The sequence below is a fragment of the Canis lupus genome, chromosome 19 (assembly GCF_048164855.1).
Source record: "Canis lupus baileyi chromosome 19, mCanLup2.hap1, whole genome shotgun sequence".
In the NCBI taxonomy this organism is placed as follows: domain Eukaryota; kingdom Metazoa; phylum Chordata; class Mammalia; order Carnivora; family Canidae; genus Canis; species Canis lupus.
The window spans coordinates 3,198,592-3,217,674 of record NC_132856.1 but is presented as its reverse complement, the minus strand read 5'-3'; the positions used below and the strand labels follow the sequence as shown (position 1 = coordinate 3,217,674).

The window sequence follows — 19,083 nt, the reverse complement described above, 5'->3', positions numbered from 1 at the left end:
GACTCGGACCAGGAGGGCCACCGGGCCAGCGTTAGGGCTGCCCGCAGTGAACACAGCAACGAGGTCAGGAGCGCCAGAATGGGGCAATCAGGGACCCAGAGGAAGGTGCCTGAAGAACTGTGGAAATCCGAGATGACAGGAGGGGCGGTTCAGACCCCCCGCGTCCAGGCTTTGCCACTTCCTAGGCGTGCGGCTCTGGGCAAGTTATTTAACGTCTCCCAGCCGCAGGTTCCGCCTCGGAAAAGGCGACCACTGCGGACCGCCCTGCAAGGTGGTTGTGAAAACGAGTGCCTGAAACCCGGGGGGCGGTGCGCTCGGACGGTGGACGCGGAGCAGCGCGGGGGAGGCGGAGGCGCTGCCCCTAACCCTGCCCCTGCCCCTCCGGCCGCGGCCAGGTGACCCCCGGTCACTGGTCTTCCGCTCGGACGGCCGCTGCGGGGCGCCCGAGGCGGCGGCCCGCGGAGGTTCCTTCCCGGGCGGCCGGGCGGTCGGCCCCGGAGGAGGAGCGCAGGCCGGCGCCAGGCGCCCGCGGACAGCTGCAGAGCGGCCTCGGCTCGGACGCCCGCGGGCCCGCCCGCCTTCCCGCCGAGGCACGCGACACCTTCCCAACTCCGGGGAGCCTGCCCTCCCCCGCGGGGCCCGCCTGCTGTCTCTTTAAGGGGTCAGCTGGTCGCCCCGCCCCCTCGGGATCTGATTGGCTCCGTCCGCGGCTTGCGGCCTCTTCCTGGTGTGGCTCCGTTTGTATAGGCTCCTGGGGCCTGGGGGCGGGCCTGGATGCTATAAGTAGGGGCTGTGGCTGTTTTCGCAGTTTTGGCCGCACGGGAAGGACGCGCGCGCCTGCTTTCCGGTGGTCGCGGCCGCGGGGAAGGGCTGCCGCTGTCTCGGGGGTGGGGGGCCCGGCGCGCTGACCGCCCTTTCCCGCCCATCCCCGGTTTCCGCGGGGCCGGCTGCCCGCGGCTCTTGCGCGACGCTTCCTGGCCCCGCCGCCGGCCCAGGGCGCTGGAGGCCGGAGTCCCCGGGCCTGTGCCAGGTCGGCTCACTGCGCTGGCGGATGAGCGACCCGGGCGGCGGGGCCTGAGCTCGGCCCGGGGCCCTCAGGTAAGGAGGGGGCCCTCTCCCGCCCCCCGGTCGCCGCGGTCCTGAAGCCCGCCGCGGGGTCGGCCTCCGCCACCGGGTTGCCGCGGCGGGACCAGCGCTCCAGGGACGCCCCCGCCTCTGCCGCGTCCGCAGCCCCTCCCTGGCCGGGAGCTCGCGAGCGCGGAGACGGCTAGTGACCCCTGCGACAGCCGCGGGGCGCGGGGCTGCCGGACCAGCCCGCCTGTCGCCGCCCTGCCCCCGGAGTGACAGCCTCGGAGGGCCCGTGGGGAAGTTTCCGAGGGCCGGGGGGCCCCGGGGGAGGACTTCCAGGAAGAGGCGACGCGCTCCTGCGCAGCCGCCGGGCCGGCTGGCGGGCTAGAGGGCTGGGGCACCCTGCGGCTCGAGGCCGTGCAGGAGGGGACCTGGGCTCTGCGGCCCTGCGTCTGCGCTGTGCCCCGTCCACGGACAGCCCGGCAGGACCTGCCTCCAGCTCGCTGTGGCCTTCCGCAGCCCCAGAGGGCAGGGGAGCTGGGGTTTACGGGGCTGGGGCTGCTGGGGCTGCTGGGGCTGCTGTTGCAGGAGGGGCCTTCTGGGAGGCCCGGAGCGCGGCTTCCTCTGTGGTGCGGATGGGGCTGTGGGGTCCTTCCAGCGGTCCTTCTACTCCGCAGAGGGCTTGGCTGCACTCTGCTGGAGATTCATCTGTCCCATTCTGACGTTTTGTTGAGAACTTACTCAGTGCCAGGCGCCATTCTAGGGGTTTGGGTCATGAGCACGCCTGGGGTGGGCAGCCAGCAAACACATAAACATGCAGCTAGGGCCATGTCTAATGGAGGCCAAATGCTGTAAAGAAGATACAGGGCAGGCTAGCTGTGAGAGATGGTCAAGGAGGGCCCTGAATGGTAGAGGGGCCAGCCAGCACAAGGGCCCTGAGGTGAGAGGACGCGTAGCAGCGAGGAGAGCAAGGTGGAGGTCAGGGGCTGGAGGATGGAAGGCAGGGGCAGATCAGGTTGGGCTTTGAACGGTGAGGGAAGGGGCCCGGGTCTTCCCTTCATCCTGGGGGGTTCGGGCCCGGGCTGCTGGCAGGGCACCAGGAGTGGCCTGACTAGGACTGCATCTACCTCCTCCCACCCCCAAGGCTGAAGGGTGAGGGGTTGGCCTCCGTCCTATGTAGCCTTCTTATTCTGTTCTGGTTCCAGAGTTTAGAAGCCTAACAGTCTGCTAGGGGTTGGGAGCACTGAGGGGCCGTATAGCAACTAAGAAATATAACCTCTCTGTTTTGCTCAAGGCTTTCTATCTTCCTGGGGTTTTCCATGTGGTCCTGGTCAATCCCATTGCACAGATGAAAGATGGAAAAGGCTCAGAGAAGGGAGGATCCTGTCCAGGGGCTCCTTGCAGGTCTGGCACCATGTGACTGGAGCCTTCCTGGTGTCCTGCCCCATAGGCTGGCCATGGAGGGAGGGAGGGAGCTGGAGGCCCCAGTGGTGGGTGGGAAGATGGCCTCTGGAATGTTAACAAGGTCAGGAGAGTCCCTCCCAGGTGGAAGAAACAGTCTGTCCCAGTTTCTCTGGTTCTGAGAGGTCTGGGGTTGCCTTAGGCCACTCAGCATCCCAGAAACTCCTCTGAGAATTCCCTTCCCCATCCCTCAAGTCTGGCCTCTGCCCCTTCTTTCCCTTGCCCTCAGCCAGCCTTCCCACCATCTTCTGTCCCGTCCCGTCATCTGTCCCCATGCCTGAGCCTGCGGACCCCTTCCTTCTCTGTTACCGCCCAGGCTTCTGCCCCCAAGCCCCGGAGCTCGCCCTAGGTCGGGGAGGAGAATATGGGGCCAGCGACTTATCCCTTTTGTGCCTCTCCTTTCCCCCTCTGTACAATGGTCGTAAGAGTTCTCTTATGTAGGGGCTGGTGTGATAGGTAAGTGTGTCACCACACGTAACGTGCTTAGCTCTGGGTCTGCAGGTGGTGTGCATTATTTTATTTTATTTATTTTATTTTCTTTTATTTTTTTATTTTATTTTATTTTATATTTTATTTTATTTATTTTATTTTATTTTTATTTTATTATTTTTAATTTAATTTTATTTATTTAATTTTATTATTTTATTTTATTTATTTATTTTATTTTATTTTATTTTATTTTAATCATTGCTTTAGTTATTTTACAGTCTTTGACACACACTGGCAATCTGGTATGGCCAAGAGCCTCATAAGCCAACAGTGCTTCTCTGACCAGCAGAGCGGCAGGCCCCAACTGGGATTGTATTAGCAATGTGGCCTGTCAGCCTCTCCCCAGGCCAGCTGGATCAGAACCTGCACCGCCTCAAGACACTCAGGTGGGAGAGGCATGGCTCCAGGCGGAGCCCAGAGCCTTCCATCTATAGGTGGAGAAACCGATGCCCACAGAGGGGTGGTTGGCAAGTCGCCACTTGGGGGCCTGGGCACTGGAGATGACAACCTGGCAGGTGGCTGCTGGGGCCCCCCACTTTGTCCGTGAGAGTAACCAGAGTACTTCCCTCACTAGCTGGGTGGGAGGGCTCAGTGAGTGTGCTCTGCTGTTGCCACCAAGTCGGCAGGAGAACAGTTGGTACTGTCCTTTGAAAGGGGCCCTTGCATTAGGACCAGATCCTTCTTCCCTCTACATCCACCAGGCCCTTGTCTGGGAAGAAAAAAAAAAAAGCAGCAATTATGTTGGTGTGACATCGTGTAGGCATTTATGTTTGATCCTTACAACTTTGTTGCGTAGGTGTTATTTTCCCTGTGATACTCAGAGAGAAATGACTCACACAAGGTCACATAGCAGAGCCAGAAGTGCAACCCAGATCTGCCCAACTCCATAAAATGTGTTAGCTGGAAGCTTTTCATTAGTGAATTAGAGAAATCAGACTCAACAGGACCTCAGCGGAGAAGGGAATTTGTCGGATTTTATAACTAAAAAGGGAGTCCAGGGGTAGGTCTAACTTCAGGTGTGGCTATGTGTCCACGGGCTCACATGAGGGATGTGTTTTCACCTGTCATTCCTCTATGTTGGCTTTGTCCTCAGGTGGGTAGCCATGTGTGGGGTCAAAGTGGTACAGCTCCGTATAATGCTATGACACTTTTAGTGGAAAGGGCATCTGTTCCTAACAATGACAGCAAAAGTCTCAGGGCAGATTCTCACTGGCCAGGGCGGTGGAGCACCCCGATTGGGCAGGCTTAGATCCCATGCACACTCCTCAGAGTTGTGAAGGGCTTGAATCAGCTGAACCTCAGCTTCATTTATGGACAGAGACAGGGGGAGCTGAGAGTCCCCCCGACTCAGGAAAAATGAGGTGCTTGGACAGGCAAAACCAAATGATGCTTCCCCCTTCAGACTCCCTGCCTGAGTCTCCCCTGCTCCTTGGCCCTGATCCTCCCCGCTGGCTTCTTTACATCACAAGGGACCTCTAAGCTTTTCAGTGGCTGCTGGGTGCTTGGCCTGCTCTTTGGGGCCTGCCCCTCCTGGCCCACACTCGCTGCTGGACACCCTGCCCTAGGCCAGAGCTGGCGTTGGGCTGCTGGGGCCAGAAGTTTGCTCCAGGGGCTGTGGAATCTCTCTCCTTTGACGCCAGTCACTTACGGGTCATCATTTTAGGTTACCAGAAGTCTTGAGGGGTTTCCCACAGCCCCTGCCAGCTGTAGCCTCCCCATGCTCAGCATGGCTGCAGTTCAGACATCAGACCGTCAACAGCTACTTGCAGGTGCAAAGAAGGGGCTTGAGGATGTCTAACGGTCAGCAAGGAAAATGTTTCTTGGGAGACTTCCCCCCTATTTCATCACATGTCCTTGCCTAACCTAGCTGCCGGCGAGGAGAACACCCTTTTTGACAGGCCCTCTCCAGGGCACTGTTGGCAGAGGGGAAGACGATCATCCAGTTGGTGAATGGTCCCACAGGCTGCAGGACATTTGGCAGCCGTGGCCACTGTCCATGAGAAATCATAGACAGACTGGCGTGCTATATGCAGGACTAACCTTCTACCTTGTTATCCTGACCTTTGTTTCAATAGCTAAGCCAGAGTCCCACCCCCACAGTCCCGGTGTCAAGCTGGAGCACCCTGTGTGCTGCTGGGGTGTCCAGTACTCTTTCGCATGGTCCCTGCCCAAGGCCACTGGCTTATGGTAATTGAGATTCAGCTTCTGGCCCAGGCCAGGGGCCCCTGCCTGTGCAGCAGAACATCGTGGAGGGGTCCTGGAATAAAATAGCCCCTTGCTAGCTAGGGAGGAGGAGGCAGTGCTTGGTGGGGACACATCAGCAGCATTTGCCTAGCCATTGCAAAATATCCAGCGGCTCGGGCCAGAAGCCACCGCATCCTTGCTCTCTTTCCTCAATCCCTCGGCGTGTCTGTGAGCTGGTCGGGTTGGCTGACCCAGATCCCTCCACTCCACGCCCGCTGCAACCAGTGGTCAAGCCATGTCCTCCCGCTGCCCTGGTACAGTGGCTGCCCATCTCCCTGCCCCCACTCTGCCGCTGCTCTGCTCCATGTTCCACAGGAGCCTGAGTGATTCTCTGCATGGAAATGGGACCCTGTCACCTGCCTTCTTGACACCCTTCTCTCTTTTTTTTTAATTTTTACGTTTTTTACAAAAGATTATTTATTTATTTGTTCACAAGACACAGAGAAAGAGAGAGGCAGAGACACAGGCAGAGGGAGAAGCAGGCTCCATGTAGGGAGCCCGACTTGGGACTCGACCCTGGGTCTCCAGGATCACACCCTGGGCTGCAGGCAGGCGCTAAACCACTGAGCCACCCGGGCTGCCCCATGACACCCTTCTCATTGCATTTAGGATGGAATCACATCGCATGTGGTCATATTGCTGTGTGTGTAACCTGGCCCTGCCAACCCTTCTGATCTCACCTCCAGCCACACTGGCCTGCTTTTTGCCCTTTGGACAGGCCATGCCTGTTTGTATGTACCTCATGGCATTGGCATTTGTTCTTCTCTCCCCAGGTGTGCTCTTTGTCCAGATTTTTCCAAGTCTGATTCTTTTTATTTTTTTATTTATTTTTATTTTTAAAAAGATTTTATTTATTTGATAGACACTGAGCATGCTCAAGTTAGGGGAGGGGCAGAGGGAGAGAGAGGAAGCAGATTTCCCGCTGAGCAGGGAGCCAGATGTAGGGCTCGGTCCCAGGACCCCAGGATCATGACCCGAGCTGGAGGCAGACACCCAACTGGCTGAGCCACCCAGGCATCCCCAAAGTCTGGTTCTTTCTCAATTATTTAGATCTAGTGCACATGTCAGCTTGTCCAATAATCCAGTCCAAAGCAGCACCTCTTTATATTCATTGAGGTTTTGGCTTAGCTGTTGAAACAAAGGTCAAGATAACAAGGTAGGTTATTCCTATGTATCGCATGACAGTCTGTGTGCAGGCGATCCAGGATATTCCTGGAGGCCCATTGGGTCTGGGACCCGGACACTCTTTGCTGTGTTATCCTCAGTACATGGTTTCAGTCTTGTGGTCTAAGATGGCTGCTGTTGCTCTTGCCACCACATCCCTATTCCAGGCAACAGGAAAGGAGACTTGCTTGGCCTGAAATTGACCAACTTGTTAAATTAACCACTCATTTCCCATTGGATAAAATTCAGTCATGTGGCCATAGCCAGTAGCAAGGGAAGCTTGGAAAGTAGCCATTATTCTGGGAAGCCGTGTGTGAGCTAAAATCCATGGGCTCCAGCACTAAAGGGGAAGGTGGATTATGGGAACCCTGTATTGTGTTAGTATTGCTGTCTGTATTGTGTTAGTGTTTGTTCCATGCACTCTTCTGTTAACTTGGTTTTCCTGCTGGCTGGCTGCCTCCCCTCCTGGAATGACAGCCTCCCAGGGCAGCCGTGTGCCAGCTCCTAGCCTCATCCCCTGCTCCTAGGAGGCTGCTGCGGGTGGGGGAACTTGTGAGGAATGCCTTTTTTTCTCTGGACGTACTATGTGTTAGGCGCGTTTCCCTCCGGTCACAGATGAGGGTGTGATCCCAGAGCCATCAAGTGGCCTGCAGAGAAGGACAAAGGGATCTGAATCCCAGGTCTCTGCCCACCTGCTTCAGTCCCCACTCCCTTTTGGCCAGAGGCAGTGCTCACGTTTCATGGCTTGGAATGGCAGCAAGGATGTTGCTGTGTCCCCCGCAGCCCTTGCCCTGGACCTGTGGCTGTTCGGGGCTGGCTGGGGGTCCTTGCCAACAGGGCCTGAGCAGCCTGGCTGCTCCTTGCCAAACGGGAGACATGTGCTCTTGAAGTATAAACAGAACACATCTTTCTAATTTTTTAAAAACTTACTGACAAGTAACCCATACAGAAAGGTGCACAGATCATAGGTGGATGACTCAGTGGATTTTGCCACGGTGAGCACGCCTATGTACACCTCCCCCCGCCCCGATCAAGCACCAGCAGCTGTGGTCCCCTCCGCTCCCCCCATGCCCTCCCTCCTCCACAAAGGTGACCCTCACCTGAATCTTTGCGTGGGGCAGACCACATGTGTGTACCTGTAGCTGGCCCTGCTCAGCACCATATCCGGGAGGCCCTTCCATGGTGCTGCCCACAGCAGTAGCCTGTCCTTTCTTCTCCATCCCACTGTGTACCCAAGCACCGCCATGTATGTGTGTGTACACTGATATGAGCATCTGGGCTCTTGCTAGCCTGGGGCTGTTACAAATGTACCCAGGAGTGGAGATGCCAAGTCATAAGGCCTAATCTGTTCAAGTCATCACTTTATTATTTTTTTAATTAATTTTTTTAAAGATCTTATTTATTTATTCATGAGAGAGAGAGAGAGAGAGAGAGAGAGAGAGAGGCAGGCTCCATGCAGGGAGCCCGATGTGGGACTCGATCCCGGGTCTCCAGGATCACACTCCGGGCCGAAGGTGGCGCTAAACCACTGGGCCACCGGGGCTGCCCACAAGTCATCACTTTAATGCTAGCATCTATTCTGTCCTGGTGCCATGCCTAGCTTACCTGCCCTGCACCCGCTCAGCTCCCTGAGGAGGTCCCTGCTGCTGTCAGTATGGGCCCAGCTCCTTCTCCTATCCCTGAGAGCCCAGCAGCCTGGAGCCCACCTTGTCCAAGGTGGCTCCCAGTGCCCCAGGCCACTGGCTCTCCTATCTTCTAGGCTGGACTCTATTTTTATTTTTTTTTAAGATTATTTATTTATTTATTCATGAGAGCCTTCAGAGAGGGAGGCAGAGACACAGGCAGAGGGAGAAGCAGGCTCTCTGCAGGGAGCCCAATGTGGAACTTGATCCCAGGACCCCGGGGTCACACCCTGAGCCGAAGGCAGAGGCTCAACTGCTGAGCCACCCAGTTGCCCCTAGGCTGGACTCTTAACCTCTCATTTTGAGGCCCTTGGCCTCCCTGCTGACTCCCATTTCTCCTCGCAGCCCCTATCCCTGCCTTTGCAGACACAGCTCTCTCTGCAGTGGCCCCCTCTATGGTGGTCCCCTCTGTAGTGCCTCTCGTTCCCTCTCCTCTGCTTACAGACTTCCTGTGTATCTCCTTGGCACAGTGCATGCCCCCTGGTCCCCTATTTGTATCTCCCTTTCCAGGGTGGAGCAGAGGATGACAGGGCGGTGGTCCACCGGAGGTGTGTGTGACGCCCCCTCTGGCGCTGGGTGGCTGTGTGATGCACACCATTATCTCTGGGCCCTATATTGGCTGTATGGTCTGGACTCAGGACTGGCATGGGTGGGCTGTAGGAGGTGCTAGATGTCACATCAGTGCCCACTACAGCCTCCAGGGTGGACACTGCTGTTAGCCCCATTCCAGGGGCTCCTCACCCCTCTGCTCCCTGTCCCCTGAGTCCCCAGGATCAGAGGGATGAACTGGGGTCACGCTGAGTAGCTTGCTTTGCTGTGCCTGTCAGAGGGGAAGGCTCCGTTACTGGGGGGTGGCGTTTACTGTTTGGGGGTCATGAGATAGGCCAAGGTAGAGGACTGAGCCCCTGTCTGGGGACTGTGCTATGGCATGTGTGGGAGCCACAGCTCACCCTCTGCCTGCTGTGGGGGGTGTGGCCCACCAGCCCAATGTAGGTCGTGGCTCTCAGGTTCCACTAGGAACCTGGGACCAGAGACCCCACGGCCACACAGCCCTGGCACTCCTCACGTGGGGGCTGTCACTCCCCCAGGGCTGGCTGCTTGTGGGATGGACACCCCGGAAGAGGTGGTCTGGGCCAATGGGAGCACAGCCCTGCCCCCACCCATGGCACCCAACATCAGTGTGCCGCATCGCTGTCTGCTGCTGCTCTACGAGGATATCGGCACCTCCAGGTGAGGTGGCCACGGCCCTGCAGGGCAGGCTGGCTGCGTGTAAGTGGGCTTCCCCCATGCGTGTGGGTGTGCGCGTGTGCATGCCTGCATGTGTGCAAGTGTGGTGGGTGGTAGTCGGGGTGACCTTACCGGTCAGCTGGCTTCTGTGCCCATCTGCTAGGGTCCGGTACTGGGACCTCTTGCTGCTCATCCCCAATGTGCTCTTCTTCATCTTCCTGCTCTGGAAGCTTCCATTCGCTCGGGCCAAGATCCGTGTCACCTCCAGCCCCATTTTTATCACCTTCTATATCCTGGTGAGTTCACTCCAACTGGTGAAAGAAACCCAACTCCAACTGGCTTAGGTAAAAAAAGGGAATCAGTAACTGCTTCTATCTTGAAAACCAGCCTCAGACGTGGCTGGATCTGGGGGTTGATGGACACCATCAGGGCTCTGTTTCTCTGCATCTCTGCTCTTCCTGCCTGCTGTCCAACATAGCCAAGAGCAGCTGTGAGCTAACATCCCGCCTCCCTGCCAGCGCCAGCAGAAGAGGACCTCTGTCCTGGTGCTGCTGGTGGAGACCTGGAAGGTTCCCTCTCACTGGCCCACCTTGGGTTGCTCCCTGAGCCAGTCACTGCGCCCTGCAGGGAGGGTGGGGTCGGTTGAGCCAGACCATGTGGACTGGGGGGGGGGTGGTCCCTGGAGGAAAACTGGGGAGTCCTTCATAGAGGGCGGGGGAGGAGATGCTGGCTGCTGGAAGGATGCCCACTGCCACTTCCATCTGTCCATCCAGCCATCCATCCCCACATTCTGTGAGACCTCCTTGGAGCAGACTTCTTGCCTGTTGGGAGGACCCAAGTTCTCATCATTCAGCGGCCCCAATGTGGGCTGCCCAAGGTGGAGGTGGCAGGGCTGTGGTTGAGAAGGCCACCCCAGGAGTGGGCTCCAGGTGCAGGTACCAGCTGTCTGGCTCTGGAGTCCTCCCCTCTGCCTCAGCTCTGGCTCTCTGGGCCCCCTCTTCATGGCCTGGCTCAGCACTTCTCAGAGGAGTTGCCAGTGGGCGAGCAGGTGAGGCTGCAGGGACCCCTTGGAGGCTGCCGGTGGAGGCCCCAGGGACTGGGGGCCACCTGGACCCCCCCCCAGGGTGGGCATTGAGGCCTTCTTTCTTCTCTCCCCACTTCTCTGACTCGTGACTGTATTTATGTAACAGATACAGCAGACAGGCAGATGCCCTTTCTGGCAGAGCGTGGAGGGAGAAGGGGCCCAGGGCCAATGCCCAGGAACATGAGAGAGGGCCAGCACTGCCTCTGCCCTCCTATTTCGGGAGACTTCTTTCTAGAGAGCTCAGGAGACAGTGCTGAGCACAGACTCATGCCGACTGCCCCGAACCTCAGCTGTGCTGAGTGACCTTGGACCCGGGGCTTGGCCTTCCTGTGTCATGTGTGCTGGGCCTGCGTTAGCTTGGGGCACTCCCACTAGCACCACAGAATACATCGTGCGTAGCTCTAGCTCGGTGGCAGCTTGGCATACAGTAGGCACATGGCAGTTTGTTGCTCCTACAACCTGCCCTGTTGAGTGGCGTCAGCCTCCCCAAGGCCTCGACATGGTTTTTGTGGCACAAAGCACAGACCATGTATGGATTTGGACTCTTCTGTTTGTATGTGTCAGAAAACCAAAGTTAAATTCACAGAAGCTGTAGGGAACGTACTGATAGAGAATCTGACAAGTCCCAGGGCTTCAGGCATGGCTGGATTCAGGGGCTCTGGGAGGCTATGGGAGCACAGTCTTTGTCTCCCGCTCAGCTGGAGTCTCTCTGATGGCCATGTCTCTAGCAGTCTCATGCTGGTGGAGCTGGGCAGCCCCAGCAGCTCTGGGCTTGGGCCCCTACCCCCTACCCCCCCCCCCCCCCCCCAGCCAGCTTCCTTTTCCAGTGGCTGCACCTGGTGTCCTGGCTGTGCCTATTACTAGACTCCCTTGGGTCCCACCCCCCTCTGCAAATCAGGGAATGGCATGTGCCAAAGGGTCAGCCCTGGGTTTCAGGCCAGTCTCTGAAGCCAGGAGGGGGTGTCAGCCCCCCGAGTCATGTGAGCAGTAGGGAGAGGAAGGAGGCTGTTGCCAGAGGAAGGGAGTGGATCCTGGGGCAACAAGATCCGCCGAAGCTGAGCACAGGCACTTCTGCTAGACGTGCTGGGGCAGCAGCCTTTCCGAGTCCCTGAAGACTTCTTCCCTGCAGCCTCCTCCCCCCTTGTCTTGGAAATAAGAGCGCTAATATGACACTAAAGGCAAGCATGTGCCTAGCCCTTACCAGGTGCCAGGCCTGCTTCTGCTACATGTACTTATCCATTCGCTCCTCCCAACCATCAGATTCAGTAGGTGCTAGTTTTGCCCCATTTCATAGGTGAGGAAGTGGCAGGCATGGAGGTGTGGGTCCTCGGCTGAGGTCAGAGACGCCAGGAGCAGCAGGGTTGGCATTTGAGCCGTCCACAGCATACCTGCTAGCCATTCCAGGGCTGCCACTGAGCCAGGAAACTGAGGCCCAAGAGGGAAGGGCCAGGCCCGAGGTCACCAGCAGTGGAGGATCTCCCCACCTCTCTACATCCCACTCCTGACTCTTTTATTTTGGAATTCTTCCATTCTCAAAGAATCCAAGACTCCTGCAGAGGCCCTGCAATTCCCAGAGGTCTTGTCCCTGACCCCATAATGGCCTCCTCACTCTCGCCCACCAGGTGTTCGTGGTGGCGCTGGTGGGCATCGCCCGGGCCGTGGTGTCCATGACAGTCAGCACCTCGGATGCTGCGACTGTTGCTGATAAGGTGTGGCCGGGCCTGCCGACAAGGGCGGGAGCGGGGGCGGGGCGCTGGGGAGCGGGGTGGCCAGGCCCCCAGGCTGACCCTCTGCCCACTCTGTGTCCAGATCCTGTGGGAGATTACCCGCTTCTTCCTGTTGGCCATCGAGCTGAGTGTGGTCATCCTGGGCCTTGCCTTCGGTGCGTGTGCTGCTGGGGCCAGCGCTCTCCCCGTCCCTCCCTAGCGGGCACCGACCCCAATGGTCACCGGCTAGCTCCCGCTCACTGACCAGCACGTTTCTTTCAGGTCACCTGGAGAGCAAGTCAAGCATCAAGCGGGTGCTGGCCATCACCACGGTGCTGTCCCTGGCCTACTCTGTCACCCAGGTAAGAGGGGAGGTGGGGCAGCTGCAGCTGTGGGGGCCCCGGGAGGAGGCCAGGGGTCACTGAGGGCCATGCATCCACTGCTCCCTGGTTCTGGGCCCGGATTTGAATGTTTATTAGGTGCAGTGCTATCAGACTTTAAATGCGCCTAAGGAATCACCTGGGGTGCTTGTTAACAAGGCAGGGTCTGCCCCTTCACCCCCATGCAGCCCCAAGTCCAATCCAATAGGCCAGGCTGGTTAGGGGAGGATGCCTAGAACCTGCTGTAGTGACAGGCAGCCCAGGTAGGGGACATACAGGTGTGCAGACCCCACTGAGAGCTATACATCTGGAGACTCCTTGCTTAGATGTGACAGGGACTATGTCTTGCCCAGCCCTGTTCCAGCCCTGTCCCAGCCCCAGGAGCTAGGCGGGCAGGGAGCAGGGAACTCTGAAGGCCCGGCTGGGGAGCTGGGCTTGGGGTGGTGGAGAGCTCTGGGTGCTTTGTATCAGGGGCCCCCAGGTGGCAGGAGACTGAGACCCCTCCCCACCTGCTCCCACAGGGGACACTGGAGATCCTGTACCCTGATGCCCACCTGTCTGCTGAGGACTTCAACATCTACGGGCATGGGGGCCGCCAGTTCTGGCTGGTCAGCTCCTGTTTCTTCTTCCTGGTGAGGCTGAGGGTGCCCTCCCTGCTTCCCAGGCCTCGGCACCCTGGGGTGGCTGGATGAGCCTCCGAGCCTAAGGCGGAGGCCTAGATGTCCTGGTACTGGGCTTGCTCTGGGCCCGGGGTCCCCAGCATCCTCAATCCTGCTTTGTGTCTGCAGGTCTACTCTCTGGTGGTCATGCTCCCCAAGACCCCGCTGAAGGAGCGCATCTCCCTGCCGTGTAAGCAGCTGGTGGGTGGCTCTGGGATAGGGCTGGGTGTGGGGCAGGGGTCTGTTTGGACCACTGTGACTCCCCTGCTGCAGAGCCCTTGGTGAGAGGGAGGGTGTCCTGCTGAGGCCCCAGAAGGGTCTCAGGTGACACGCTGGGGATGAAGGGTGGAGGTGAGGGCAGGAGCTCATGGCCCCCTGCCCCCCAGCGCGAAGGAGCTTCTACGTGTATGCGGCTATCCTGGCACTGCTCAACCTGCTGCAGGGACTGGGAAGCGCGCTGCTCTGCGCAGACATCATCGAGGGGCTGTGGTAGGTGGGCCGGGGGCAGGGGGAGGCCAAGCCCGGGCCCCATCTAGAGGGGCTGCTCCCTGACTGCTCCTCCTGCCCTGCAGCTGTGTAGATGCCACCACATTTCTCTACTTCAGCTTCTTTGCGCCCCTCATCTACGTGGCCTTCCTCCGGGGCTTCTTTGGGTGAGTCTTCTCACGGGAACGGGAGTGAGGGCGGGGGCGGGGCGTGCAGGCAGGGGGCGCAGGACAGGGGTGGGAGCCAGCACCCTGCTCAACGCCGGCACCTGGTGGTTTGAGGGCCGCGGGCGCCCCCGTGTGGCTGCAGGCAGGACTGCACCCAGCTTCCTGCGTCTGCACATCCAGGGCTTCAGTTTCTTCAGCCTATATTCCCAGTTCAGGGTCAGGTATCCGGCAGGACTCAGCGCATGAAGTGTGTCTCTACCTACACGTGCACACACGTATACGTATGCACACATGCGCGTGCACACACATATCTACATACGCACACAGGCACATGCACACACGTATCTATGTACATACTCATGCACGTGCACACACATGTATCTACATACACACTCACATGCACACACATGTATCTACATATACATGCACGTGTGCACACATGTATCTACGTACACACATGCGTGTACAAACACATCTACATATGCACACACGTATCTACATACGTACTCATGTGCATGCACACTCGTATGTACGTACGCATATATGCACACACGTATGTACGTATTCGTGCACACACGTATCTACGTACACACTTATGTGTGCACACACATGTATCTATATACGCACTCCTATATGTGCACACACGTATCTCTGCACAGATGCACATGCACACACGTATATATGCATGCACACATGCGTGTGCGCACACGTATTTATGTACTTACACATGCACACACGTATATACATACGCACACGTGTGTGCACACACGTATATACACACACTCGTGTGTGCACACACATGTATCTACATATGCACTCATGCACATACACACACGTATGTACGTACGCTTATATGCACATGTACATACATACTCATGCAAGTGCACACACGTATCTATGCACTCGTGTGCGTGCACACACACATATCTACATATGCATGCACACGCACGTATCTACATACACACTCAAGCATGTGCACACACGTACCTACGTACGCACTCATGCGCGTGCAAATACGTATGTACATACACATATGTGCACACGCATGTACGTACGCACTCATGCACGTGCACACGTCTACGCATACACACATACATATACACATTCCATATGCAACACAAATAGACACACTTTCCCCACAAGAGAGTGTCTATGCAAATTGTTCTACATTTGCTACTTTCCGTGTTAGAATACATTAGCTCATTCACGGGCACCTATTAGGTGTTGGGCACTGCTGCAGCTGCCAGGTACGACAGGGAACAAAGAAGACACAGATCACCACATTCACACCCACGGACTTGAGCTGGGAGTGGCTGGGGAGAGGGGCAGGGATGTGGGGGGTGGGTGTTGTAGGGGAGCATCCGGTGAAGTGCACTTTGGTGTGTTTGGAGGTTTGTTAAGGAGACAGGATGTTAGGGATATGTGGGATGGAGGGTTGGAGCCTGGGCCTCTGAGGTGACAGGAGTGCTGGGTCTGAGGAGATGGTGGGGAATCTGAGGGGGTAAAGCCGAGAGAGGCCATCAGAGGTGGGGTGATGGGCTAGATTGGCTCTCAGCCCAGCCCTGATCTGTGTGGGACCTTGCACATGCGTTCATCTCCCTGGCCTCAGGCTCCTTTTGAAAATTGGGTGCAGTGCTTCCCTGTCAGAGTTATCCTATGGTCATAAAGGCTGCAAGGGTGGAGGTTGCAGCTGGTGTTTGCTGAGCACCTCAGGCCAGAGTTTGCCTCTGTTCTGCCCTCTGCAAAGAGGCTTGAGGTCAGAGTTGCACCCATTTTACAGTGAGGAGCAGGCACAGAAGTCCTTGCCCACACTCACACAAGGGCTGAGTTTTAAAACAAGTCCCATTGGACTCCAGAGTCCAAGCTTTGGGGAGCTCTAGGTGGCCGTTAGGCAGCAAGCCTTATTGTTCAGAGAAGGAAGTCTTCCCTGACCACACATGGGGCCCCCCTCTCCCTCTCTCCTCCCCACCAGCTCGGAGCCCAAGATCCTCTTCTCCTACAAATGCCAAGTGGACGAGACTGAGGAACCGGACATGCACCTGCCCCAGCCCTATGCTGTGGCCCGGCGGGAGGGCCTGGAGACAGCAGGAGCTGCCAGCACCCAGTTTGACTCTGCTGGTGGGGTGGCCTACCTGGACGACATTGCTTCCATGCCCTGCCACACTGGCAGCATCAATAGCACAGACAGTGAGCGCTGGAAGGCTATCAATACCTAAGTGTGGCCACCATGGCTGGAAGGCCTGCGGGGGCTTGTGGAGGGCAGGCTGAGTGTGAAGCCCCTGGTGAGGAGGACGAGGTCATGGGACCTTCTGTGGGCAGGAGCCCACGCCAGCCCTGTCTTGCCCTCTGTGCTCCCAGGTGTCTTTAGCCACCTCTGCTCTAGCTGGGGGCTGCCTCCGCCTTCCACCTTCCTTCCACCTGTTGTCTCCCTGCTCAGCAACGTGGCCCACACACTGATCTCCCAGGGCCAGGCCTGGCTAGGCCAGCTGAGGGCACCTCCTTTCTCCAAAGCCTGGGCACCCAGGACTGCTCTGGCCCTTCTCACCCTTCTGCCTCCTCCCCGTGGCGCTTTGGCCTCCTCAAAGCCCACTCTGGCAGGTGGGCTGAAGTGTGTATATTTTCTTGACCTATTTTTAAATAAAAAACAAAAGGAGCAGGAGGTGCAGCTGTGGAGGTTCTGCAGGAATACTCAGGCCAGTTCCTCTTGGGAACCTGAGCGCTGGGGCGAGAATAGGCAATGATCAGAGGTCCAGACAGGTCCCTTTGCATCCTGAGCCCTGGGAGGCTCTGGGCTCCTTCGTTTGCTCAGTGGAGGAACCCTGGCCCGTGCACAGGCCCCAGGCTGGCTGCTGGGGAAGTGGCGGGGGAGGGCAGTTGGATTCCAGGGCTCCCATCTCCTGGGCCCCGTTGGAGCAGACAAGATGGATGTGTAAAGTGAACCACGGTTCTGTGAGCTGCCGTCTCCCCACCCTGTTGGGGAGCCTGGGGTTTGGAGTGAGCCCTGCAGGTCCCACCCTTTCTCTGCACCTTCAGCTCTGCCCTCCTGGACAGGCCGCTTCCCCACCCCAGCTCCAGCTCGCCATCTGTAACATGGGGACGAGAAGGCGTGTCTTGCGGGGGCTGGTGTAAAGACTTTAGAAGTAGCAGGAGTTGCTGCAGATGCGAATGGGACAGTAGTGATAACACTATTGTGTTTGGCCCCTAGAGTCAAGCTTGCCACATGATAGGCACTCAGAAGGTAGGATGACAGGGACTGACATAGTAAGAATCGGGATAAGCTAAAAATGGGCCTAAGCCAGAAAAAAGCGAGCTGCAAACAAGAGGAGGGAGGTGTCATGTGCCCCATGTTGCTGCCACTGTAGCTCAGCTCGGCCTTGAGTCTTTGGGTAGCTGGAGAAGAAGGGAGGTGCCAGGTATGTCATTCCCACCGCCAGAGACGAAGAGGTCTCAGGGTCACGAGGCTGCTGAGGGTCAGGCCTGGCACCCGCCTTCAATGCCAGCCCTCTTTTGCGGCAGAATGTGAAGGGCACCAGCTCCAAGGCGGCTCGTGACTGTGGGGCCCGTGTGCCATGCTCCCCAGCATCCGGGGCCCAGAGGCCTGTCAATGGGCACAGGCAAGACCAAGTGCAAAGGCACAGGCAGGTTGCTGGGCCCCCCTCCCCCTGGGCCCACTGGGACCATGGGGCCACCAAGAGTTTCCTTCTCAGAGCATTCCCGGAAGCCTGGTGGGTGGGGGCAGGAGGCCCGCAGGGCATTCCCAGCAGGGCAAGTGTTGGCCAGATGGGGAGGACTGGACAGGCCAGTCCAGAGCTTCACTCAGTACCAGCAGCCGTGGACACTTATGTCACCCGAGAGGCAGTGCCTGAGCAAACAGCCGTGTCAACGGGGAGGCCCCAGTAGGAGAAAAGAGGCTAGGAGCCTGCTACTTTTTGTTCTGATCTTAAAGTTGTTTTTTAATAAGTAATATGTACATGGCAAAAAAAGAAGTTCGTGCGGGGAGGTATACGTTGGGATGTGGATATCTGCCCTGCCCTGACATTCATTCAGTTGTTCCACCCCCTGCCCCAGAAGCATCCACAGGTGCCTGTGTGTGTTCACACGTGTACGTATATTACTCCTGTTCTGGGAGTGTAGATGTTCTGTAGATTTTTTTTCTTCGCTTGACACTTGATCTTGGGATCATTCTGTGTCAGGTAGCAGAGCTGCTGCGCTCCGCTCCGGCAGCTGCATACATTATGGATATATGGCAATTTAGTTAACCAGTCCCCTCGGGATGGACTTTTGTTCCTGATACATTTTGCAACAACAGACCATGCAGTGACAAAAATCCTTATAAATATGCTTTTGGTAACTCATGCACGTGGAATTACTGGAGCATACAGTCTTAATTAGTTTTAATTAGTCTCACAGTGTTCTGGCGGAGGCTAATAGCTGTCCTCCAATGTGTCCTCCTTTTCTTCCATTGTAATAGAATCCCTGATTTTTTTTAAAGCTGGGTACACAGCTTCCTGGAACAAGACTACATTTTCCAGTGATCCCTGCAGGTGGGTGTGTCCGTGTGACTAAGTTCTGGCCAATGGGATGCAAGCATGCATGTGACTTCCTTATGGAGGATGGACAGGCTCTGTCCTTCCTGCTGCCCAGGATGTGGTTGCACCGGCTGGCATCAGAGCAGCCATCTGGAATCAGAGTGACTTGGGCATGGAAGCCTCTCATGGAAGTGCAACAAGATTGAAGGAGCCCATACCCTGACCCTGGTGCATCCACGATAGCCTTGGACTTTCAATACCTCAGGATGACTTTTTGAAGACGAGTGAGAAATAAATGTCTACTTTGTTGAAACCACTTTGGGTTTTTCTCTAGCAGTGGAACCTAATCTGAACCAGCACCCTCATCAAAGCAGCTGTGCCGGTTTTAACTCCTACCAGTACAGCCTCACCGACGGGGGGCCCTCACATTTTTAAATTTTCCTGAAAAGCCCTGCTCACTTCTGTTCTGCTAGGCCCACATTCTGTGTGCTGTATCTGGATGGTAACAAGCACTATGCCAAATGTGGGGGGTTCTGGAAGCTTGGGTATAGTGATGGAGTTGACCATATGTGACCCAAGCTCCAGTCTAACTTCCCGACTGCTGCTGCTCCCGGGCTCTGGATCCTGGGCAGTCATGTCTTCTCTCTGACCTTCAAGTCCCTCAGAGTGACTCGGGCTAGCAGATGACCGGTTGCCACCTAATACCCATTTTCCCTCTCTTAGTAACCACGCCCCGA

The 19,083-nt window shown here is 57.0% G+C and overlaps 1 protein-coding gene across 3 annotated transcripts; it reads left to right on the top strand.

Annotated features, from left to right (window-relative positions):
* Window positions 1–810: 810 nt before the first annotated feature.
* On the top strand, window positions 811–18,659 carry TPRA1 (transmembrane protein adipocyte associated 1). 3 transcript variants are annotated; one of them, XM_072784862.1, is made up of 11 exons: window positions 811–1,098; window positions 9,197–9,338; window positions 9,499–9,631; window positions 12,042–12,128; window positions 12,229–12,301; window positions 12,408–12,487; window positions 13,027–13,137; window positions 13,294–13,354; window positions 13,551–13,653; window positions 13,737–13,817; window positions 15,790–18,659. In XM_072784862.1, exons 2-11 carry the CDS (start codon window positions 9,214–9,216, stop codon window positions 16,031–16,033), a joined length of 1,098 nt encoding a protein of 365 aa, XP_072640963.1. In that variant the 5' UTR covers window positions 811–1,098; window positions 9,197–9,213; the 3' UTR covers window positions 16,034–18,659. The 3 variants fall into 3 exon arrangements, with proteins under 3 accessions (XP_072640963.1, XP_072640964.1, XP_072640962.1); XM_072784863.1 differs by lacking the exons at window positions 811–1,098; window positions 9,499–9,631 and adding an exon at window positions 1,959–2,008; XM_072784861.1 differs by lacking the exon at window positions 811–1,098 and having other exon boundaries at window positions 13,027–13,113.
* Window positions 18,660–19,083: the final 424 nt, after the last annotated feature.